General features: G+C 42.5%; 3 protein-coding genes and 2 long non-coding RNA genes across 12 annotated transcripts in view; 2 read left to right on the top strand and 3 right to left on the bottom strand.

Moving 5' to 3' along the window:
• Positions 1–63: 63 nt before the first annotated feature.
• Positions 64–1035, bottom strand: LOC26533697 (uncharacterized). The gene is made up of 2 exons (XM_015189019.2): positions 708–1035; positions 64–551 (listed from the first exon to the last, which is right to left on the bottom strand). The coding sequence occupies exons 1-2, from the start codon at positions 1004–1006 to the stop codon at positions 485–487; spliced, it is 366 nt and encodes a 121-aa protein (XP_015044505.2). The 5' UTR covers positions 1007–1035; the 3' UTR covers positions 64–484.
• Positions 1036–2404: 1369 nt separating this feature from the next.
• Positions 2405–4302, top strand: LOC26533160 (uncharacterized). Its single transcript, XM_033376911.1, has 3 exons — positions 2405–2545; positions 2604–2681; positions 2748–4302. The coding sequence occupies exon 3, from the start codon at positions 3021–3023 to the stop codon at positions 4125–4127; it is 1107 nt and encodes a 368-aa protein (XP_033232802.1). The 5' UTR covers positions 2405–2545; positions 2604–2681; positions 2748–3020; the 3' UTR covers positions 4128–4302.
• A 3949-nt stretch (positions 4303–8251) lies between these two features.
• Positions 8252–8664, bottom strand: LOC117183335 (uncharacterized). Its single transcript, XR_004468492.1, has 2 exons — positions 8406–8664; positions 8252–8337 (listed from the first exon to the last, which is right to left on the bottom strand). It is a non-coding gene; the product is annotated as an uncharacterized lncRNA (long non-coding RNA).
• A 465-nt stretch (positions 8665–9129) lies between these two features.
• LOC117183334 (uncharacterized) lies at positions 9130–9829 on the top strand. 2 transcript variants are annotated; one of them, XR_004468491.1, is made up of 4 exons: positions 9130–9372; positions 9431–9504; positions 9567–9653; positions 9709–9829. It is a non-coding gene; the product is annotated as an uncharacterized lncRNA (long non-coding RNA). The 2 variants fall into 2 exon arrangements; XR_004468490.1 differs by having other exon boundaries at positions 9131–9372; positions 9431–9500; positions 9709–9824.
• Positions 9830–18351: 8522 nt separating this feature from the next.
• The window catches only part of pum (pumilio), a 210966-nt gene continuing 204786 nt past the window's right edge, over positions 18352–24531 (bottom strand). For 5 of the 7 annotated variants that reach the window (XM_033385976.1, XM_033385979.1, XM_033385981.1 and 2 more), the window contains 3 exons: positions 21044–22291; positions 20789–20957; positions 18352–20713 (listed from right to left, as the gene is read on the bottom strand). In XM_033385976.1, the coding sequence (XP_033241867.1) occupies positions 20200–20713; positions 20789–20957; positions 21044–22291 (1931 nt within the window). In that variant the 3' untranslated portion in view covers positions 18352–20199. The remainder of the gene's footprint in view (positions 20714–20788; positions 20958–21043; positions 22292–24531) is intronic. The other 2 variants (XM_033385977.1, XM_033385978.1) reach the window with 1 other exon arrangement.

Raw genomic sequence — 24531 nt, 5'->3', positions numbered from 1 at the left:
TCCGTCTGCCTGTCCCGATGAGTGCCTAGTGCTCAGAGAACATAAGAGCTAGAGCAACGAAATTTTTTATCCAGACTTCTGTGATATGTCTCTGTTACAAGAGTATTTTAAAACTTCGCCCCTCTCCGTTCCGCTTCCACAAAGTATGAAAATCTGTTGCATTCACATTTCTCAAGTCAGGAGAATGACTAAATCTTCTAGAATTTGAACCAGATCGTATATGTGTAGTATTGCTATAGCCAGACTGAAGCAAACAATTAAATTTTTTTTTGCTCTGACTCTTTTCAACACAACAAAAGAAGAAGGAACAATAGACAGTAAATCAGAAGAAGAAGAAATTGAATTACAGGAAGAGGCTATAAATAATCTCGAAATTCCAGCAATAATAACGTTACCTGAATTATCAGATGCAGATTGTTCAGATGCTGAGCAATAGTCTCAAAATAGTTTAAACGAACAAGAAAATACAAACATAGCAGAGTCTTCATCTGCCGATCGGGTATATGCCAAGGAAATTTTGCAGGAAATTCTTGAATTTGGTGGTAATCCATCTAAAATGAATTTTGACAGCAATAAAATTGGTCAATTTAGCAAAGATACCTTACGAGAAAATTTCTGTAATTTAAGCAATATAGTAAAAAAATAATTGTCTCCAAGCTCTGTAAAGGCCAAAAGCAGCTATCAATTCGCTCACGTCTGAAACGTACCCATCTAAGATGTCATCCGACACTACTGATGCCTCGTCCGACACCGACACAGGCTTGATCTCCATGCTAGGGATCTCCGGGGGCTCCACTATGATTACCTTCTTGTAGCCGTAGTCCACAGTTCCCTCCGTGTCGTGGAGAAGTCTAACGGACTCCTCGTTCAGGACGAGGATGATTTGGCGCCCCTGCCCGTTGCCCTCCTCTAACTTGGCCACCTTCCGGCGTTGCCGCTTGCTTGGGGCCTTGGCTGCGGCCTTGCCAGCTTTAGCTGGCTGGTAGTCAGGACCGTCTTGGCCCATCGCCGCGATTCGATTCCCTGGGCAGACGCCAGGAACACCGGGTCGTCGTTGACCAGGATGAAGGCCGCACGTCTCTTGTCTTGAAACTTGGGCCTATCTTTCGAGGCAGAGGCGCCGCCTGCCGGGGTTGTCAAGGGGTCCCCGGTCCCAAGGGGTCTGCCGGCCCCGATGGCTGCCACACGGGTAACCAGGACGCCCTTGGGGCCCCCCACGTGGATTGGCCCGCTTGGCTTTTCGGTCCTAGCCTCGCAGCGCCTGCTGCCTGAAAACGGTGGACCGACTTAGTCTCCTTCCCCGTCGTTTTGGGCACTGGTTTCCCAGATGCGTTAGTAGAGGGATGGTCTTTTCCCTCCGGCACTTTAGGAGGAGTGCCGAGCTCCTTTGCAGTGTTTTTTGTATGTATATTTAAGTTGGGCATAGTTGGTCCCACGACACGGGAAGGGGTTAGTGGGGGGGTGGGGTTAGTGGGGTTAGTCGTTAGTGCTCATGTAAGTGTATATCCTTCAACGCTAAGTATGTTTAATCTGATGTTAATCATAATCATAGGTTAATGGGTTATTTAAACATACCATTTCAGAAACTACATTGAGTATAGAGACAATATTGGGTCAATTCGAAACTGGCATCCATGCCGATAATGTATAAGTGTTCAAACCTCTACGACCACTTTGGGAATTTATGCCGCAAAAATGTTGTCACAAACTCGACTATAATATTTTGGATTTCAAAATAAAACGCCGATAAGTCTCGCACAAAATATCCGATATATTTCTGTGCCGTGCATCGATAAGTAGATTCAAAAGACGCGGGTATAAGGATAGAGAAGTAAGCCACAAAGCAAAAAAAAAAAAAATCGTTTCTCCGAAGGCCAGTGTCCGAACTCAGCAAAGTAATTTCGTTGCAGATATATCTCACCTAAAAGACCATATTATTATCTTGGCCAGTCCAAAAATATATATCGATATATTGATATTTCAATTAGGGCTGCATTATTACATTGACAAGTTTTAAGATAATTAAGAAAAGTGCTAAAGAATTATATAAACTCGATACTTTTTTGTATCCAGTATTGCAGCCAATCTGTATCCTGCGATGCATTTCCAAGAAAATTGCAATAAACATCGGATCGGCTTGGTATATTTTTGTTCAACTATCATCTTTTCCTCCAGGAAGTTGTACAACCATAATTATTTACTGATGTTGGGCTTGGAGGCATCTTTTAAATTCACATTCTAGACTTCGAGGACCTACTTTTTCTCAAGCGATATATTGATATTTGAAAAAACATACCGATAGAGACATCGATAATTCTTGCAGCCTAACGATATTCATCCCTAGCATCACGTCTGTCATATCGCGTTTCGCATGGAAATATCTTGAAATAAACAACAAACCAACAGAGGAATGGCATTGCAACCCGGATTGTGCTGACAAAAAACACATGCAACAGAATAAAAGACCCTGTGCATCGTGAAACAACACAACGACGAGAAACAGAAGAAAAGCAGTGTTCATCCATATAATCGCGTTGCTTGATGGGTAAGTTTTTGTTTACTAAATGGTATTGTATTTTTTTTTAATTTGTTCCGCTTTTCAGGCCTTTTCGCTAAGATAGGATTCGGCCAACACCACAGACTCTCTTCTCTCAACCCATCGTATAGACTCATATGCGCAGGTAAGTAAGTCCGCTCATTTCTTGGGTAGTTCTAACTAATGTAATACTCAACACCTCTCCCTGCAGCGACTTTGCAATACTCTGGCGGCAGCTCGCACGCACCGTAATAGGGCTGCCAATAGGTATCCCGTGATCGCATATCAGGCACTTCTCCTCCGCACAACTGTCTCCGGCCACTCCTTCCGGTCAACCAGTGTCCAAACTGCATATGCTTCTTGGACTAGTAGGGGTCCTCTGTGCGCATTTAAATCCTGCCACTTGTTGCTGCTTAATTCATGGTAATCTAGAGTATATCCAAATATTACTTTATAAGCAGGTTAATTTTATTATTAATTAATTATGTCGAATGCTAATCAAAAAGATACGCGACAATCCGGTATCAAATGCATTATTCCTTCCTGTATTTCTGGATATAGAACAAGGTCGGCCAATTTTCCTGTGAAGATATTCAGATTTCCACCGAATCCATTGTACTTCAATAAATGGGTTGAGGTTTGTGGCTTAGATAAAAATTTGGTGAAGAGAACTGCACGAATTTGTGAACGTCATTTCAAAGCCGAGGATATAGGACGGGCTAAATTGAAGTTTGGGGCAATACCAACATTGAATTTGTCTGATAATACTCCATTGAATCAGTTGCATGATAAGAATTCATTTTCGCGCAATGCAGAAGATAACGAACCAATTGAAAATCCAATGAAATCAGAGGGAATCAAACTGGCCGAAGTTCATAATAACATTTCAATCAAACTAGAGCAAGAGTCCGAAACAGAAACACCTGATAAAGATCCACTAGAAAATAATGAATTGAATTCAAATATTTATGGTGAGAATTCCTGTTCGGGCAATGCATTATATAACGAACCAATTGAAAAACCTATGAAATCAAAGAGAATCAATCCGACCGAAGTGCATAATACAATTTCGAACAAACTAGAGCAACGGTCCGAAAAAGACACGCCTGATGTAGATCCACTAAAAAATAATGAATCGATTGATGTCAAATGTTGTGAAAACTGCGTAGCAAAAGATAAAAACGAAGCATATATCACAAGAAAATACTTTGAGTTATTGGCAAAAAAAGAGGAAGATGTTAACAAATGGAAGAGACGATATGCGTCCCTGAAACAATCTATATCTCGGGCCAATGCCAATAGTCGCCGGAAAACTAAAACTAACTCAAATTTGTCTGTTCTTCCCATAATAGCCAACATGTCTCATGTTTCTGCGGAGGCAAAAACTATATGTATCATGCTTTTGAAAAAGTCGAAGATCTTTAGCCCCGCAGAAAAAGTTATTGCGCAGAATGTACGCTTTTACTCGAAAAGGACTTATGAATACCTCCGAGATGTTTTAAACTTACAGTTGCCAGCAAATATCACTTTAGATCGATGGAGTGAGCGTTTCGGATCAGGATTTACACCTAAAACTGGAAATATGTTGTAAGCTATCGGATTGTTTCTGCAAACGGTACAAAACACAAACAAAAGTTATTGCCTCAGGGCTTAATGTAAGAGTAGTTATCATTTTTTTTGTGAAATCAAAATTAAATTACCACACCAGAAATCTCTTATTCGATGATTTTTAGATGACCTAACAGAAGATGACAGTTATTAAAAAATGTAAAAAATAAATAAAAAATGTATTGTCATATTACGAAATCTATATGTACATATTTCTCTATTTTTTCACATTTAATTTTTTCTTTTTATATATATTTTTATTGTTGAATTCGGACTTTGAATCCTATAGTACATATAGTATATGCTAAGTAGCAATCTTTAAAGATCGGTCAATAAAAAACGACGATCTGAGAATCTCTTAGCGTCGCACAGTGGGGTCTCAGCTGAAATCAGAGGGCGAAAGTTAACTAAACGGATCTGATAGAAAATTTTCCAGAGCTTTCCAAAATGCAAACTCATAAACATATTTTAGCTTTGCAGTAAAAGTGGGTGTGTGTAACACCCAGAAGGAAGTGTATATTCTTGATCATCATCAATAGCCGATTCGATTGAGTTATGTTTGTATGTCCGTCTGCCTGTCCCGATGAGTGCCCAGTGCTCAGAGACTATAAGAGCTAGAGCAACGAAATTTTGTATCCAGACTTCTGTGATATGTCACTGTTACAAGAGTATTTTAAAACTTCGCCCCTCTCCGTTCCGCTTCCACAAAGGATGAAAGGTTGCATTCACATTTCTCAAGTCAGGAGAATGACTAAATCTTCTAGAATTTGAACCAGATCGTATATGTGTAGTATTGCTATAGCCAGACTGAAGCAAACAATTAAATTTTTTTTTGCTCTGACTCTTTTCAACACAACAAAAGAAGAAGGAACAATAGACAGTAAATCAGAAGAAGAAGAAATTGAATTACAGGAAGAGGCTATAAATAATCTCGAAATTCCAGCAATAATAACGTTACCTGAATTATCAGATGCTGAGCAATATTCTAAAAATAGTTTAAACGAACAAGAAAATTCCAACATAGCAGAGTCTTCAGCTGCCGGTCGGGTATATGCCAAGGAAATTTTGCAGGCAATTCCTGAATTTGGTGGTAATCCATCTAAAATGATTTTTGACAGCAATAAAATTGGTCAATTTAGCAAAGGTACCTTACGAGAAAATTTCTGTAATTTAAGCAATAAAGTAAAAAAATAATTGTCTCCACTCTCTAAAGACCAAAAACTACTATTGATGCAGCTATCAATAAATTGCAGGCAACTATCGTCGTACAAACAATCCCATTTGGTAATGAGATAGACAATTTACAGAAATTGCTCGAATCTTCGTATATGATGAAGGACTGAAGAAGCCGTAGCTATGGTAAAAAATTGTGAGCATGGTAAACTAAAAACTATTCTTGAGGATGCACATCTAAAACAATGAAGGAAGCAAATACAGAATGACACTGCAGTACAGAAATGACTGGTAGCGCAAGTTCCATTCTATACTCCCAAAGAGGACATGCGTGCCGTGGCAATAACTATAGAGGTAACTGATGTTTAGCTCTGTACTGTGACAGTAGACTCCACCTCCCACGCGGCCGTCTAGCTTTGAGCCATCAGTATAGAAGTGGATCGCATGTGCAGGTCCTGGTTTGCCTATCTCCCAGTCCACCCTAAAGCCCGCCAGTTTAGCATAGCTCTGCCAGTAGTTGACCTCTACTGAGTTTGTTGAGACAAGTTATACTCACTTGAGGCAACGGAAAGAGCCGCGATGTAGAGTGGTCTGTTTTCATCGCAGCCGGGAAAGTGGGTGTTAAGGAGAAGTTTTAGCGACTCATTGCTGGACGTTCTCCACGATTGGTCGGCATTCTTCAGGTAGCTCAGAGTGGGTATAGTCTTCGAAAGAACTTTGCGCAAGCGCGAGGCTTCTGAGTTGTTCTCAATGTCGCTGCAGACGTTTGGCTTTTCTCAGTTCTTTATTATAAGTTGACAGACTGCCCTTGTATTCGGCCCAGTTCCGCTCAACGTTCTCAGCCTTAGCTGTGTTAAAGAGTCTCCGGGAGGCTTTCCGGAGTTCACCCAGTTTAGGAGTCCACCATTCAGGTTTCTTCCGGCCTCTGCTCTTGCCAGAGGTGCAGGATTTATCGAGCGCCTCATTGCAGGCGTCGGTAAATAGTTTAACAAGATGAGTCGTGGCCTCCCTGGAAATCAGGTGGGGTCTCAGGGAGAACACGACAGAGGTGGTCTGAGTTCCGAGTCCAGTTTGTCCGCCTGAGGTTCCGTAATTGAGCTGGTCTCGGTAGTGAAAAAGAGAGTACGGTTTCCACGTACCTGTGGTCCGAGATCGAGTGCTCTTCCAGGACCCTCCAGAATACGATGTTCCCATGTATCTCATGAGAGGCAAGTGTGAGGTCCACGACCTCCTTGCTGTTTTTAATAATGAAGGTGGGATCACTCCTCCTATTTAATAGGACCATCTGGGTGGTCAGTAAATAGTTGAAAAGTTACTAACCCCTTTCGTTAGTGTCAGTGCTTCCCCACTGGCAGTGGTGTGCATTGGCGTCGCACCCTACGATTAGGCCGGTGTCCTTGGCCTCGCAGTCTGTGATCAGCGCCCTGTGCGCCTGGAGGCCTTCGAGGCTCACTGCTGTTTGGTCTTCATTGCTGAAATTTGGGAACAAAAATTAGTGCAAATCTCTTTTTGCAAGAATGCAGGTGCGGGTTTTACCTGCGGTGTCAGCTACGTATAGCTTATAGTCAGGACTCCTCAGACCAGAGATCCTGTTTCCGAGGATCCAGGGCTCCTGAATGAGGACTATGTCGGCTCCACCCTTGGCTAGGTGGAGCAAGAGAGCAGCGCATGCTGCCTTACAATAGTGGAGGTTTATCTGCAGCAGTATCAGGGACATTCCTGAGGTTTAGCTCCACCATTGTCTTGTCGTGGTCGCTCTCCGAAGAGTCCAGCTCCTCCCCGACCCCGATGTGCTTTAGATCCCTAGTAAGATCGCTCACGTCTGACACGTACCCATCTAACATGTCATCCGACACTACTGATGCCTCGTCCGACACCGACACAGGGTTGATCTCCATGCTAGGGATCTCCTCGTTCAGGACGAGGATGATTTGGCGCCTCTGTCCGCTGCTCTCCTCTACCTTGGTCACCTTCCAATCGGCTGTGGGAAGGTGGGGGTTGCAGACCTGCAGAATCCGGAGAATCTTATCCGGCTATGCAGGCTTCGCCGAGACCCACGCTCTGGCCCTCGACTTGCTGGGGATGTCCTCCCACTTCACGGCCTCCAGCTTGGCTCCTGAGTATACCTCCTTGAGCGATACTACCGCCTTCACGTAGAGGGCCCCCGAGCGAGCATTTTGGCAGGCGATGACTTTCACTCTGCCTTGGTGCCACCCGGCGTCCTCACACTTGTGCGGTGGTCCTCCATTGTCCTCCACCTCCTGGAGGAAGCGGTCTTGGAGCTCGCTTTCTACGAGGTGCCATTTGACCCGAGGAATCTGCCCGTCTTAAGAGCCCCTGTCTAAGGCTCCAATGAGGGTTTTTCCTCTCGCCACCTCGGCAAACGAGCGGTTGCTCAGTGTTTTCGTCCTCTTGGCCTGTTTGGACTTGCGCGGTGGTGTCCTCCGCCGAGCGTTGCCGCTTGCTTGGGGCCTTGACTGCGGCCTTGCCAGCTTTGGCTGGCTGGTAGTCAGGACCGTCTTGGCCCATCGCCGCGATTCGATTCCCTGGGCAGACGCCAGGAACACCGGGTCGTCGTTGACCAGGATGAAGGCCGCACGTCTCTTGTCTTGAAACTTGGGCCTATCTTTCGAGGCAGAGGCGCCGCCTGCCGGGGTTGTCAAGGGGTCCCCGGTCCCAAGGGGTCTGCCGGCCCCGATGGCTGCCACACGGGTAACCAGGACGCCCTTGGGGCCCCCCACGTGGATTGGCCCGCTTGGCTTTTCGGTCCTAGCCTCGCAGCGCCTGCTGCCTGAAAACGGTGGACCGACTTAGTCTCCTTCCCCGTCGTTTTGGGCACTGGTTTCCCAGATGCGTTAGTAGAGGGATGGTCTTTTCCCTCCGGCACTTTAGGAGGAGTGCCGAGCTCCTTTGCAGTGTTTTTTGTATGTATATTTAAGTTGGGCATAGTTGGTCCCACGACACGGGAAGGGGCTAGTCGCTAGTGGGGTTAGTCGTTAGTGCTCATGTAAGTGTATATCCTTCAACGATAAGTATGTTTAATCTGGTGTTAATCATAATCATAGGTTAATATGTTATTTAATCATACCATTTCAGAAACTACATTGAGTATAGAGACAATATTGGGTCAATTCGAAACTGGCATCCATGCCGGTAATGTATAAGTGTTCAAACCTCTACGACCACTTTGGGAATTTATGCCGCAAAAATGTTGTCACAAACTCGACTATAATATTTTGGATTTCAAAATAAAACGCCGATAAGTCTCGCACAAAATATCCGATATATTTCTGTGCCGTGCATCGATAAGTAGATTCAAAAGACGCGGGTATAAGGATAGAGAAGTAAGCCACAAAGCAAAGCCACAAAGCCTTCTCCGAAGGCCAGTGTCCGAACTCAGCAAAGTAGTTTCGTTGCAGATATATCTCACCTAAAAGACCATATTATTATCTTGGCCAGTCCAAAAATATATATCGATATATTGATATTTCAATTAGGGCTGCATTATTACATTGACAAGTTTTAAGATAATTAAGAAAAGTGCTAAAGAATTATATAAACTCGATACTTTTTTGTATCCAGTATTGCAGCCAATCTGTATCCTGCGATGCATTTCCAAGAAAATTGCAATAAACATCGGATCGGCTTGGTATATTTTTGTTCAACTATCATCTTTTCCTCCAGGAAGTTGTACAAACTATAATTATTTACTGATGTTGGGCTTGGAGGCATCTTTTAAATTCACATTCTAGACTTCGAGGACCTACTTTTTCTCAAGCGATATATTGATATTTGAAAAAACATACCGATAGAGACATCGATAATTCTTGCAGCCTAACGATATTCATCCCTAGCATCACGTCTGTCATATCGCGTTTCGCATGGAAATATCTTGAAATAAACAACAAACCAACAGAGGAATGGCATTGCAACCCGGATTGTGCTGACAAAAAACACATGCAACAGAATAAAAGACCCTGTGCATCGTGAAACAACACAACGACGAGAAACAGAAGAAAAGCAGTGTTCATCCATATAATCGCGTTGCTTGATGGGTAAGTTTTTGTTTACTAAATGGTATTGTATTTTTTCTTAATTAGTCCCGCTTTTCAGGCCTTTTCGCTAAGATAGGATTCGGCCAACACCACAGACTCTCTTCTCTCAACCCATAGTATAGACGCAGGTAAGTAAGTCCGCTCATTTCTTGGGTAGTTCTAACTAATTTAATACTCAACACCTCTCCCTGCAGCGACTTTGCAATACTCTGGCGGCAGCTCGCACGCACCGTAATAGGGCTGCCAATTTCACCCCCCCCCCCCTACAACTTCATCGCTTTGTAAGTGCTTCATCTAATTAATTGGATTGTTTTTGTATAGTTTTCTCAAATTTAGTCTGCTACTTTACCACTACCTCTGCCTTATACCGCCCTGTACACTTCCGCACTCTGTGCTGTACTGGTAACTCAGTACCGGATCCCGTGATCGCTCACGCTCAGGCTCATCTCCTCCGCACAACTGTCACTCCGGTCTCCTTCCGGTCAACCAGTGTCCAAACTGCATATGCTTCTTGGACTAGTAGGGGTCCTCTGTGCGCATTTAAATCCTGCCACTTGTTGCTGCTTAATTCATGGTAATCTAAAGTATTTCTGAATATTAGATTATAAGCATTAACCCACATAATTAGATTATTAATTAACTATGCCGTCTACTCATCAAAATGACAACCGAAAATGCGGCTACAAATGCATTATTTCTTCCTGCCTTTGTGGATATAGAGACAGTTCCACCAATTTTCCTGTGAAGTTGTTCACTTTTCCATCGGATCCATTATTCTTCAATAAATGGGTTGAAGTTTGTCGTTTAGACAAAAATTTGGTGAAGAGAACTGCACGAATTTGTGAACGGCATTTTAAGCCTGAGTATATAGGAAAGCGTCGATTAAAGTCCAATGCGGTTCCAACATTAAACCTTTCTCCGCTGACTCCATTAAATGCAAGTATTTGTAATGAGAATACATTTTCTGGCCATTCAGTAGGCAACGAACCAATTGAAAAACCAATGAAATCAAAGAGAATCAAACTGGACGAAGTGCATGATAAAATTTCAAACAACCTAGAGCAAGAGTCTGAAACAGAAACGTCTGAGGATGATTCTTTTGAAGATTATGACTTAAATGTAAGTATTTGTGACGAGAATTCATTTTCAGACATTTCAGTAGACAACCAACCAATTGAAAAACGTATGAAATCAAAGAAAATCAAACTGACCGAAATGCATAATAAAGTTTCGAACAAACTAGAGCAAGAGTCCGAAACAGAAACGTCTGAGGAATATTCAGTTAAAGATAATGAATCGGAAGATTCATTTGAAGACAATGAATCGATAGATATGGAATTGTGCAAAAAGATGACAAAAAAAGATTCGTCCGTTAAAAAAAAACACTACCGCCCAAACGGTTGCAGGTGCATTATTTCTTCCTGTCGTTGGGGATATAGAAATAATACGAAAGATTCCCGTGTTAGATTATTCCAATTTCCGTCGAATCTAGCCTGGTTTAATAAATGGGTTAAGGCTTGTAATTTAGACAGCAATTGTATCAAAAAAACTGCACGAATTTGCGAACGCCATTTCCAGTCCAAGTATATAGGAAAGCTTCGATTGAAGCCCGAAGCAATACCAACACTGAACTTGTCTGATAATACTCTATTGTCTCCATTGAATACACGTATTTGTGACGAGAATACGTTTTCAGGCATTAAGGTATACAAAACACCAATTGAAAAACCTATCAAATCAAAGAGACTCAAACTGGGCGAAGTGTATAATACAATTTCAAACGACCTTGAGCCAGAGTCCGAAACTGAAACGCCTAATGACGATTCATTTGAAGATAATGAATCGATTGAAGTAGAATTGTCCAAAAGGGGACCAAAAGGAGAATCGTTCGCTAATCAAAAAGACAACCAAAAATGCGCTGGCAAATGCATTATTTCTTCCTGCCTTTATGGACATAGAAAAAAAAATACCAATTTTTCTGTAAAGTTATACAAATTTCCATCGGATCCATTATTCTTCAGTAAATGGGTTGAGATTTGTCGTTTGGATAGAAATTTGGTGACAAAAACAGCCCGAATTTGCGAACGGCATTTTGATGCCAAGTATATAGGAAATCTTCGATTGAAGCCCGAAGCAATACCAACGTTAAAATTGTCTGATAATCCTGCATTGAAACCACTGCATGAAGAAAGTTATGGTGAGAATTCATTTTTAGGCAATGTAGAAGATAACGAACCAATTGAAAAACCAATGAAATCAAAAAGAATCAAACTGGCTGAAAGACATAATACAATTTCAAAAGATCTAAATCAAGGGTCCGAAACAGAAACGCCTGATGAAGATCCCCTAGAAAATAATGAATCGATTGATGTCAAACGTTGTGAAAACTGCATAGAAAAAGAGAAAAACGAGGCATATTTCACAAAAAAATACTTTGAGATATTGGCAGAAAAAAGAAAAAAAGAAGAAGACTTTAACAAATTAAAGAAACGATATGTGGCCCTAAAAAAATGTATATCTCGGGACAAAAGGCGTCGGAGAATTAGAGCTAACACAAATTATTGTGTTCTTCCCATAATAGCCAACATGCCTCATGTTTCTGCGGAGGCAAAAACTATATGTATCATGCTTTTGAAAAAGACAAAGATCTTTAGCCCCGCAGAAAAAGTTATTGCGCAAAATATACACTTTTATTCGAAAAGGACTTATGAATATCTCCGAGATGTTTTACATTTAAATTTGCCAACAAATCGCTCTTTAGATCGATGGGCTGTGCGTTTCGGACCAGGATTTAGTCCCGATTTAGTAGGCGAGCAGTCCGAGTAATTGCTAAAGGTAAAATAAGCAGTAATTGTGGCGAGGTCTTCGTTCAACTATATGAGCACATGATACTCAAGACAACGAAAAGTATGGCCAAAATTCAAAAAGCCGTTGGGGAGACAAGTCTGTGTTTTCATGATTAGAAATCTGGATATATATTGTAAGCAAATGGTACAGAACACAAACAAAAGTGATTGCCTCAGGGCTTAATGTAATAACAGCTATTTGCAATTTAAATTTATATTTATTTCATGCTATTTTCCAGCGCTACGAGCCTAAACTTATTATTAATTACTTATTACTTACTAGGAGTGAGTTATTTTCTTTTGAAACCTATATTAAATCAACGGCCACTGTTCAATCAAGAACTCATTATTAAACACGTTCAATTATGTAAACCGAACTCGATCTTTTACCTAAATTAGCGGAGTGTGAGCGGAGGTCTATTAATCCATTAACAAGTACGACAACAAAACAAAAGTGGAGAAACACTTATCCAATATAGCCCCAAAATAACACTTATGGATGCATGCACTCGAATTGCAAACTGCATTAACTTTGTATCCATTATGTGGGTCTTGCACCTCATACCTTATTGTTAGATTATATATGTATAAGGCTTGGATTTTAAGAATAAAATTGAGTTCGAATTTACTACTCAACTCACAATTATCTACTCTTTTCTTTTAAGGTCCCAAAAATTAGTATGTAAGTTATAAGTTTATTATTTTTGGATGTATATTATGTATCTATGTAGCTTCCCTCTACCAGAAGGCGCACACTGAAGGTGGAAGGGTGCTTAGTGGGCAGAGAGTTGAGGTTAAAATAATGATCCGATCTAATAAAAATTTTGAAATCTGGTAAATATGGTAATATTCTATGATTCTGCGCCCTCGGTTTTCCCTCTTAAAAATTGCCTTTGAATTTCGACCTTTGTAGTCTCCACACAAAATTTTGTTGTTCTAGTTCTAATAGTCTTTGAGAACTAGATGTAAAACAAGACGGGCAAACAGATATGGCAATATCGACTCAGTATGGATGCTGATAAAGAACATATATACATTGTGTCGTCGGAAGCGATTCCTACCACCTCAAAACTAATATAGTCCTAAACTCTTCGAGTACCGAGCATAAAAAGTCCAATTTGGTTGACTAGGAATATCAGTCGACAGTCGACACACTATTTGTGGAAAAACACTTTCATGCCGTCAAGGCGGTCAGATTAGCCAACTTACATATGTACAGTGGGGAGCAAAAGTGAGTACATACTCATAATCACATCACTAATATGAAATATTGAAATATTATGGTCTGAAGTTGCTTTACATGGTAGCACGTTGGTCCTCTACAAAAAATTTATGTTATTCAGTTCAGGGAGGACTATTTACAACTTCTACAAGCCTAACTTCTTAATTTTCCGGAGAAATGTATTTATCCTGAATTTAACTAACTTATTTACAAGACAGGAATCCGAAGCAAATTACGAAAAATGTTCGAGAATGACTGGTTAATCAAAATTTTAAATTGCTGGAGTGGTTATCTCAAAGAACCGACCTTAATCCGATTGAAAGCCTACGGTCAATCGTGAAACGCCGGCTTGAGCACTACGAATCAGCGCCATCTAACCAAGGCGATCTCTGGGGATGTATAGATGCGGAGTGCAATCCTATTTCAAAAGATATTTTTGGGAATTTGATAGAGAACATTCCAAACCGTATTAAAAAAGTAATATCTAATATGGGTCTATGCGCAAAATGTTAATATGATTTACTTTAATTTATTGTTTATTTTTTAAGAATACAAGTATTAATATGGGGAACAAATTTGGTTTGTTTGGCTTCATTCGTTTGCCTGTTATGGGAGGATAAAGTCAGTGATTATGAGTATGTACTCACTATTGCTCCCCACTGTATGTATAACTGCCAGTTATAACAAACGATATTGAGCTGGTAAGTACTATTTTACCAAATACATAGTCCAGAATTTTCTCTTTTTGGAGAAGTGTCGACCGTATGTACACACCCTCCTACGAATACGTATTTATTAACTTATTAATGTTTGTACTTGTCTTGAAGGGATGAGCACGCCCTTCCACAAGCGTCGCTTCCTTCTGGGTGTAACACACATCCACTATCGCCACCTATACTCTTTTTGAGTATCGGGTATAAAAAGAAACTTCAATAGCTCCATTCACGAGAAGGGGAGTTCCAAATCGCTTTTGTCAGAACGATTATTTTCTATGAATTTATAATTTATCTTATCTTCAATCTATTTCAATCTATTTCAATCGATTTCAATCCAATTCCATCCATTTCTACCGCCTGCAAGCTAGTTCGATCGCCTTCAACTTACTTAAACCGATTTCAAACAATTACTTACTTCAAACAATTGCAATCCCTTTTTACCGTTTTCAACCTAGTTCAATCAACTCCTTTACAATCTATTTCAATCAAATTCAAACAGCTGAAACTGAATTTCAAATTTGTTCCATCAAATACAATCGATATCGATAATTATCGATAATTGAATTATAATTGAAGAATGATCCAGGCCTGCATCTTAAGATTTCAATAGTTTCAATTTGTAGTATTGATTGAACTCCTTCCATGCAAGCCATTACTGATTGAATATCAATCGTATATGTATCTCATTTCTCATTTCATTTGAATGGACCAGCTCGCCTTAACACAAACCTCGCATATTTAATAAATTTAACAAAAAAGGACTCTTGACCGATTTTCATTTTTAATATCATTCTTTTATTCAATATGTAGAAGTATTTAGTTACAAGTTTTTTCATTAGTTATGTTCATCATTCGTACGTACATGCGTGGCTAATAAGGTTTCATGTTCTTCTCGTTAATATCTTTGTTTAATTTAAACCAAGTTTCTGCGTATCTTCTCTGAGTGGGTATTGTTGGGGCTATAGGGTTTTAAAATATAAAGGAGTTCAAGCATTGGTCAAGAGCGGCTTCTTTAAGCACCCCAAACTAAAGTGGAAGATCGATAAATGTGGTCATTGAAGGGTTAGAAAAGTAAATACAGGGAATAGAACTGGTTCGAGGTAATTGATTGCTTTTCTTAATAGACCTTTCGACCTTCCACTTTCTAGATCGTACAGCTTGCTGTTGAATACAGGTTTTATTCATATACACTTCGGCTGTATATTTATACTGTATGCTGTCACTTGCTCTGCAGCTTTTTAAACTGATTTTCGCTTGGCTTATTGTAGTTCAAGGAATGACCAACTTATGGTTTAATGCTGTGGAAATATGTATGCCTACCCTACCCGAACTTCGGGAGTGCAAGTACAAATCTAAATATATTTATGTATACATTTCTACAATTTGGAAAAATTCTACTAGATGATAAATGGTATGGTATGAATTTTATTGTTGGTTTTTTTTCGACTTGATTTTTGGTTTTAGGCTAGGTATCCTTCCTTTTAGTATGTATAATCTTGTTAAAATTTATGGCCTGGTAAAAGATTTGCTTGCCACGGCTGATAAAAAAATATTTCTTGTTTACTTACTGGCTCATTATAAAAGTTGATCATTTCTTGGGTATACATATAATATAGACAGCTATTCTGTTCATATATAAAAAATGCGCCGTATAAAATGCCTCAAGCTTGGCGCTCATGTTTGTTGTGCCGTTTTGTTGGTGTCGGGAAGGGCTGAAGGGTTTGGTTAGTGTGTACTATTTATATATATGTATGTATTTACTTTCATGTATGTTTAGTAATGCTATGCTATTCTCTAACTTCATGTCGTATTAATATCAATTTTGATTTTAGTTTTGTTGTCATCGCAGCCTTCCATTGAAGCCAATTTGTTGAATCTTGAAGCTGAACTTGAAATTTGTAGAACTGAAACTGAAACTCTAACAAAAATAGAAATAGAAACAGAAACAGAAAAATAAGCCCAAGTTTTTATTCTAAATCCATGTGTGGTGTATTGTGTGAAGAAGGGCCAATTGACTCGATCAAATTGAGAAATAAAACGTTTGCTTTTTGCTACATAATAAACTTGTTTTATTTTTTTCACAAAGAAATTAGCGTTAATCATATTCAGTATAATCATAATAAACATAAGAGTCTAATGCATAGTTAAATCAAATGCTCGAATGCGTTCCAAAATTTTGTATATATATACTCGTACTCGTAACTTGTGCCAATTGCTCGCCGTTTACAAAACTAAGGGTTTGCTCTGCTTGTATACTTGGATTGGTTGATCCAAGTGTCCGTGTTCGAGTGTGTAACTACAAAATACATCTCGTAATTATCCAATATAATTTATATTTATATTTATATGTATGTATATATTAGTATATTTTTATATATAATTTATAGTTTTTCTTCTTCACGTCTGCTTCAGGAAATGCCTGGCCGTCAAATTTCCTTCCTCGCTCGGTTCGTACTTTCTTTTTACAACAAATTACAAATGGTTTATTCAGTGTATGGTTTTTAGCTATGTCCTTAGCTTAGTTTACAAGGTTCTTCTGTCGAAAAATTTTACAAATTTCTGCTGCTGCTGTGTCTATATGGTATACTTTACAAATCGGTAATTTGTATGCCTTTTCAATATCGTTATCCATTCTCCATTTCACTTCACGTCACAAGTTTACATGGATCTCGTAAAAGTTACACTACATATCTCCGACTCGGGCTTCGACTTGCTTGTTCAAGTGATCTACATGCGTGCAAAAAATTGTTACTGTAAAAACTGGGCGCGTGTAGAATACGCCAGCTTACGTGTAAATTTCACTGTGTCTCTGCTCTGCTCTGCATTTGCATATACTTATTCAGTATACAGTATACATATACATATACATACATATTTAAAAACGTTGCTACACGTCGAGCTCAAAACTAAGTGTAAGACATATGTTTTATATCTGTTTGTGTATATAGGTATAGTATATATATATTTATTATATATATATGTATATATGTATGTATGATGCATGTATATAGAGTTGCAGGCTTACACTTACTATTACGACTAAGCAGCTTGCTGTATGTATGTGTTTCTGTTTCTATGAATGTGAGGGCAAATGTGGGTGTTCGGGTGTGCGGGTGTTTTGTGTCATGTGTGTGTATACTAAACGTTAAATGCAATGAGCGTCTAACGTCCAGCATGTACATATGTATGTATCGCCTACAGAAGCATGTCGAGATTCCTACATACAATGGATTCCTCTATGGATTATATGAATTAAAATTATCAGTGCATTGCGCTCTAGAGACAGGCAGTTGATTAGTTAATAACTAAAAATACCAAACGAATAATACCAAACTACTGTTCGCGCCGTCGCTTGAAATGCTCAAATGATCTTAGCGCTGGCGATTGCGGGTTTATTGCGGGGCCGCACTTCTATGTATCATGTTTGTTGTTGGTAGGGGTACAGAAAGATATAGTTACAAATGGTCGATGAATGGTACATACATATTACTTTTGTTATATACAAAACACGACAACGACGATGATGACGATGACGATGGCGACGACAACGACAACGACAACAACAACGACAAAAACACGACAACGAAATTGTGTGTACAAAAATATGCATTAATACACTTTACATTCATCTCCAAAAATTGTTTTACATGGATACATCTGTGCTTCGACGAAACCGACAAAAGGTCTAAATTCGTTCGTTTTTACCGTCTCTCGTTTCAGTAATCAGTATTCAGTATTTTAGTATTGGAATAAGGCGTCCCGAAATAGTCTAAATTTATATAACAAAATGTACAAAATTCTTGGTACTCGTATTGTTGGTTACTTTTTACAATGTATGTATACATATAAAATTTTTGTTTGCAATTTACAAGTGTTCGATAACATGCTAAAACAATTCTATACACTTACGTGAGGGATAGGTTAGGGGGATGGAAAGGGATGGTATCGGATTGGATCGGATGGGATGGGATGGGATGGGAAATGAGGCTCATAGATGATTCATAGATGTCTGTTGCACAGCGATTGCAATTCAAGCCGCGCAGGGGCAGTAAGCACTTTCTGTAGTCTGGAGTTGTTTTTAAGCATATCCGTATAAATACATTCTATATCGTACAGTAAGGTGGGTTGGCAATGACTGACAAACGAAAGGCTTTTGCAAGAAAATTTGGGAAACCAAAAAAGGGGACACGTAAAATTTTGCATTCGCTTCGTTTATGGTTTATTTAATATGATTTGCGTACATTTGTTCTGCCCTCTCATCTCTCTTATTTGCTGTTTCGTTTCGCTGATACAAGTAGTAAAAATCGCTGAGAAATCATCATCTTCAATTAAAAAAATCATAATTCGGTAATCAGTTGGGCTTACTTGGCTAAACAGGGGTTGGGTTCTCTCAACTGGCGCCCACCTTTCGCTTATATTCTTCATCCCGATCATATCATGATATCATCGGTGCGTGGGGCCAGGCCATGAGGATGTATAAAATTATAAATACATGCGTGTAGGATCGAATAGAATATGTATAGTAGTATGGGTTACTGCGACTTAAAATCAAACAAATTTACAAATTACATACATATGTATACAAAATGGATAATAATAATAATTATATTAACTTGCTTCCGATGCATGCGTGTATGGGTGTTGTGTACGTGTGTATGTTGGTGTGTACAGGTGTGTATGTATGATGTGCTGTGCGTGTGAGTCTTCTTGGTTCGCTATCGTTATGGTAATCGGTTTCGTTTTGTTTTGTTTTGTTTTGCTTCGTTTCGTATCGTTTCCCTCTATACACAGCAAGTACATAATTTACAAAAAATAGTTCAATTAAAATTAATGAGAATTTTACATAACAGTTAAATTTTACATGTGAACAAATTGAAAAATTACATGGTTTCATTGATACATGGTTTGTAGTTTGGGGTTTTTTGTACAAAATTTTACACAGTGCAAAAGCAGCGCGAATGAGTCGAAGAGTCGTTAATTGTGAGAGTGTTGAGTGTTTCGGTGATCGTGTGTGTTGCGTGTGTGTGTGTGTGTGTTTCCGGTTTCATATTGTTTTGGTAGCTGCTGGCTCCATTAACATATATTTACTCTACATTCTACACTATGTGTGGTTTATGTTTGCTATTCGTTATATAAACGTATGCATATTTGAAATGGTTCCTCTGTCCGAACTTATAAATTCTACGCATATTCGTGCTGCCGCTCTCTATACTCTTTACTCTTTACTCGTTACTCGTTACTCTTTACTCTATACTCTCTACTCTCTACGCTCTATATCGCAATCTCCTCCAATTTCCGGCTCTTCGGTTTGTCCTCTTATCAATTTACAGTCGAAACATTAATCATTTACAGATAGGCTTGCTATATAATCATTAATTTACAAAGTTACAACGAAAGTGTACGCAGACAATTTGTTTCTTTGACAATTACATTCATAATAATTTCTTTGTTTTTCTTTCTTCTTTCTTTGTTTTTAACTTAAACATGCGATCGCATTGTACAAATATTTCGTTTGAAATCTTCCGTTCATCTAAGTGCTATTTTTTGTTCGTAAAAATACAAATTAGTTTTGAGTTTTCTTTTTTTTTTTGTTTTCTTCTTTCGAGTGCACGAGCACAGTGCTTGACAGTAGTGACAGTGCGCACAGTGATCGTTGCGGCTGCCACGAGATGCACGCCATGGAGGCATGGCATTCAATATCGGGTGTTCCGCTCGGGTGTTTGCTTTCACTCGTATTTGAGAAGCGTGCATGCGTGCGTGCGTGTGAGTGAGCTAGTGCTCTCTTTACAATTCTCCGACGGCCCAGGCAGGGCCTGGAGATGGGGCTCTCTCTCTTCTGATTGCAGCTCGATTCGGCTGCTTGTTCAATAAATTAGATTACATTTATATGTATTTATTTATAGTATGCTTTAGCTTTTGGCTCGTCTCCTTTGCTCTCCTCTCGCTCTGGCAGATACCAGACTAAAAACTAAACCTCGATTCGAGAAGGAGGATGTTGTTTCTGTTGACTACATCGACCGTATGATTTCTTCTCTACTTGTCTTTATAGGACGCCGTTGGCGGCTGTGGGTGGTCCAATGGGACCAAGGCCACTGTTGACGGCAGCCACCACCGGCGATGACGACTCGGACACAGCTGGCGATGTTGGTTCGACAATCATGGCGCTGCCATTCTCCTGCACGGAGCAAATCGTTGGCGAGGCAATGCTGGTGGTGGTCGAACAAGAGTTGGTGCTGCTGCTGTTGCTGTTGTCCAGCGAGACGGCTGAGGATGCGGTCGCTAGGGAAGCACTGCTCGCTGCAATCGAGCATGTGGATGTGGTCGCAGCTGCGCTTCCGGCACCGCTGACTGCCCCCGCAACGGATATGGGCGTTATTTTCATGTAGTATTTCTCCAGCTTGGCGTTGATGTGCTTCCCGTAGGTGTACTTGCGCAAGGCCGTCATGTGGGGCCGTATCTTGGTCATCAGCTTCTTCAGCTGCGTCGGCTCGGACACATCGATCATCTTCTGGACCACGTAGTTGGCATACTGGTCCTTCATCATCACGTGCAAGGCGCTAAGTAGGGCGGAAAGTAGGGAATGGAGTGAGTCTGACTTCACTGAGATTAGCGATCGGCTGTTAGCGACTTACTTGTCATTGAAGGTGCACACCTCGTCGATGAGGCCCGTGCGCTCGCCGCGTGTGGCATGGGTGACGCACTTCTCTACGACGTTCGAGGCGAATTTGTGCTGCGAGAGCACCAGAACCTTGCCGCGCACGCTGTTGATGAGTATGGACTTGTCCTCCTGCTTGCCGTGCTCTGTATGGACGGGTGAATGGGAGAGTCAAGGTTAGTCAAGGCTGCAATGGCGGGCGCTGGGATTCCACCGCGGAAGGATGACTCACCTAGCACGTGCTGTATGACGTAGTTGCCGTACTGGTCCTGGATCAACTGCTCGGTGTTCTCGTGCAGCTCGTCCAGAATGGGCGTGGTCTGCTCGGCTGTGCAGTGCTCGAGGATGCGCTGGATGACGCGACAGCCGTAGGGATGTGTGCTCAGCGAGTAGACCTGCCCCTTGAAAGCGTTGATGATGAACTGCAGGGCCACGGGGTCGACGCACTCGATGCATTTCTGCACCACGTGGTTGCCGTTTTGGTCCTTCACGCACTTCAGCACGTGTCCGTCCAGCTCGTGCACGATCTCCTGCTGCTGCTCGGGCGAGATGCTTTCCAGGGCCTTCTGGATCACGCGGCAGCCGTACATCTGCAATGCCAGCTGCAGCACGTGGCCCTTGACCTGCATGCCCAGGGTGTTCTTCTGCTCGGGCGTGCCGAACTCGAAGAACTTCTGGATGACATAGTTGCCGAACACGTCCGTCATCAGGCTGTAGGCGGCGCCAAGAATCTCGCTGAACACCATCTGTTTCTCGGCGGCCGTGGCCCGCTCCAGCTTCTGCTGGATGAACCGCGATCCGTGCTGGTCCTGCGAGAACTCGACAATGTGGTTCAACAGGTCGCGCAGCTGCAGATTCGGGTAGCGCTGGTTCCGGAAGTCCTCCAGGAGCCGGGACCTACCTGGCTGCGGGGCCCCCCCTGCAGCTCCAGCAGCTCCGGCCGCAGCCGCCGCCACCGCAGCGGCGGCGACCACCTGGCGCGAGTTGGCTGCCGCTGCCGCAGCTGCCGCCGCCGCAGTTCCCGGAATGGCCAAATGGCTCGAGAACAGCGAGCTGTTTGAGCCGAACATGTTGTTGACGGCCGCCTGGGCAGCCGCAGCGGTGGCCGGCAGGCCCACGGCCATCTGTCGTTGCCGCGACTCGGCGCCCGGAGCCCGGTTGCCCAGCAGACAGGACTGGGCCGACGGGGGCGGCGTCAGCGGGGCCCCGATCGGACTGGCCGAGGCGTTGGCCGCCGCAGCAGCGGCTGCTGCTCCCAAGGCCCCGTAGGCCCCGGCGCCCGACATCGCTCCCGGCCACTTGGCGCGGGCAGCGGCGGCGGCAGCCGCCACGGCCGCTGCCTGGGCCACCGTGCTGTTGACCGCGTTGGCGGCCGCCACTCCGCTGCTGGTGTAGTCCATGGCCGAGGGACTAAAGGCGGATGTGGAGCGATCGAAGGAGTCCCGTCGACCCGTCAACGAGTTTGTGTTCAAGGCGAGGCCTGCAAAAGTGACACAGAAAGTGGCGTTTGGTTATTGTCTGCTTTCAATATTCATTGTGTCTCAAAAGAAAGGTAAAACAGAGCTGCAAGAATATCTATTCACACATCTATGTTAAGAGTACTACGACTATGAAATATGATTATTTGCATGTGGGAAAGAAAGGGGAAGAATGAGCATGGTTGGTGTTGTTTGACGAAGGATCAATGCCTTTGTTGGGCAGCCTTTTGCCAGTCTTTGCCAATAAATGTTCTACTCAAAGGCGAATCGCCTTTCCGTTCAGTTTACGGCCTTAACCAGTTTGATGTTGGGCATAAACCTCTGGCGCAACTGTGCCGCCTTCCTTGTAATTAATCGAGCGGACCGGAAACGGGAGGAGGCAGGAGGGACTTGGAGGAGTGTCTTTACGGCGCCTGTAAAACTTAATTGCCCGCTTCGAGGCGCATCTGCCTTGGTGGCTTGGCTTAGTTTTCGTTGGCCAGTTGGCATTTCAAATGCAGGAACATCTGCGCCCTCTGGCACTGCCTCTGCCTCTGCCTCTATCTATCTCCTCTTCGAGTCTTTATGTACAGCATTAATGTGGCGCACACACATGACTCGTGCTCCAGCCCCAGGGGATATGTAAAAGGATGCTGGACAGGACTGGGGCTGGGGCTGGGAAACAATAAGTGGATGTGGCAGCGGGGAAGACGGTGGCAACTTGATTGATGCTGTAATCTGTCACTAGCATTTGATTTGCCATCAAGCCGGGGGCGCCGGGGAAGTGACAGCGAGAGATTTACAGCAAAAGAATCTCCTATTGCGCCCCCCCCCTGAGTCCCAGAGCCGTCTGAGTCCCCCTTGAGCCCCCCAGAGACCCTCTAGCGATGAGTTGGAAATGCGAAACTCTTCGAAAAGCGAAAGTTCTCAGTGCTAGGAATGAGGCAGGGCAGAACATGGAATAACAACTCGACTTTCTAGCCGATTCCAGGACCCCTCAGCGTGGGTTTGCCGCATACAACGGAAGCTGCAACGAGGCGCAACGTTTCAGAAGGCAGCACAATATTAATTGCACAAATTTATATTTGGCGAAGGGGCAAGGCGGGTGGAGGTTCGCAGCCACAAATAGAGGGCGTGGCAGGGCCACGTGGGCACTCCGTTGACACAGAAACTTATCCACCAACTAATGCAGGGCCAACAGCTGCGGCAAAGCGGAAAAGGGGGCTGCCAAAGCCCGGAAGTAAGTGGCTCCCAGGTGGGCGGTTGGGCGGTTGAATGGGTTGGAATCCTGCCTGGTTGGCTCGGTTCAGAGCGGAGTGGGTTCGAGGGAGAGCACTCTTCTGGAGAGAGTGGCCGAGTAAGTGCAACATGCAGTGGGCCACCTCTGGCCGCGTCTGGGGTGCACATTGAATACAAATTGTCCGCATTCCCCCTAATAATATGCCATAAGGAGCTCAACGACGCTTTCCACATGGTGTATTTCTATAAATAGGCAGATATACGAGCATATAGGGTGTATAAAGATCGGTTTCGGTTACTTTCAGACGCTTAAACACTAATTACATTTCATGGAATGTCCTCGTGGATGGTGGCCTCTAAACTGCTCTTTTTCATAGCCTACTTAGCGGCGCCAAAGTTGACACAAAGTTGCCCGAGGCTCATAATAGTTCCCCGGTTTCCGCTCGCCCTCTCCTCCTTCAGTGTCTTGAAATTATAATGCCCCGCGATTTTCTTAGCGCCAAAGACAAAGGCAAAACGCGAGAGAGAGAGAGGAAGAGGGAGAGGGCGAGTGAGAGTGAGAGTGCGAGTGAAACGTGGAACGTGAAACGTGTGTGCATGTGCATAATGGGCACGTGTGTGCATTTATAATTCATAAAATCATTACATTAAGCCAAGGGCGGGCAGAGTGCCCCGTCTGCTGCGGGCGGGTGTTTGTGGAACGTGTGCATAAGCCACAAAATGTCGCCTGCAATAAACTTGGCGTCTTTTTAATGCCACCCTCGTGCCACCCCCGTGCCACTCCTGCCACACACTCATGTATCCAATGCCTACATACAAACATATGTACATGCTCGTATAATGGTTGCAGTTTCATTTGGCAAAGTGTGTCCCCAACGCGGGGCCTGCTCTCACTCCCCCATCTACCCATCCACCCATCTCCATCACACTCTCGCTCTCACTTGAGCAAAGGAGGGACAGCGAGTGTCTGTGTGTGTGTATTTGTGTGTGGGTGGCATGGAAGAGGGAATGTCCTGCCGCCCCC

This window comes from Drosophila pseudoobscura, chromosome 2 (assembly GCF_009870125.1).
Source record: "Drosophila pseudoobscura strain MV-25-SWS-2005 chromosome 2, UCI_Dpse_MV25, whole genome shotgun sequence".
Taxonomy (NCBI): Eukaryota; Metazoa; Arthropoda; class Insecta; order Diptera; family Drosophilidae; genus Drosophila; species Drosophila pseudoobscura.
This window is presented reverse-complemented; position numbering and strand designations above follow the sequence as displayed.

Bases quoted from the DNA above. Each gene is read 5' to 3' on its own strand.
- LOC26533697 (XM_015189019.2), bottom strand. From the start codon at position 1,006: ATGGGCCAAGACGGTCCTGACTACCAGCCAGCTAAAGCTGGCAAGGCC. The intron at 552-707 runs GTACGTTTCAGA...AATTCATTTTAG, and splicing joins TCGGATGACATCTTAGATGG to ATGGATTACCACCAAATTCA.
- LOC26533160 (XM_033376911.1), top strand. From the start codon at position 3,021: ATGTCGAATGCTAATCAAAAAGATACGCGACAATCCGGTATCAAATGC.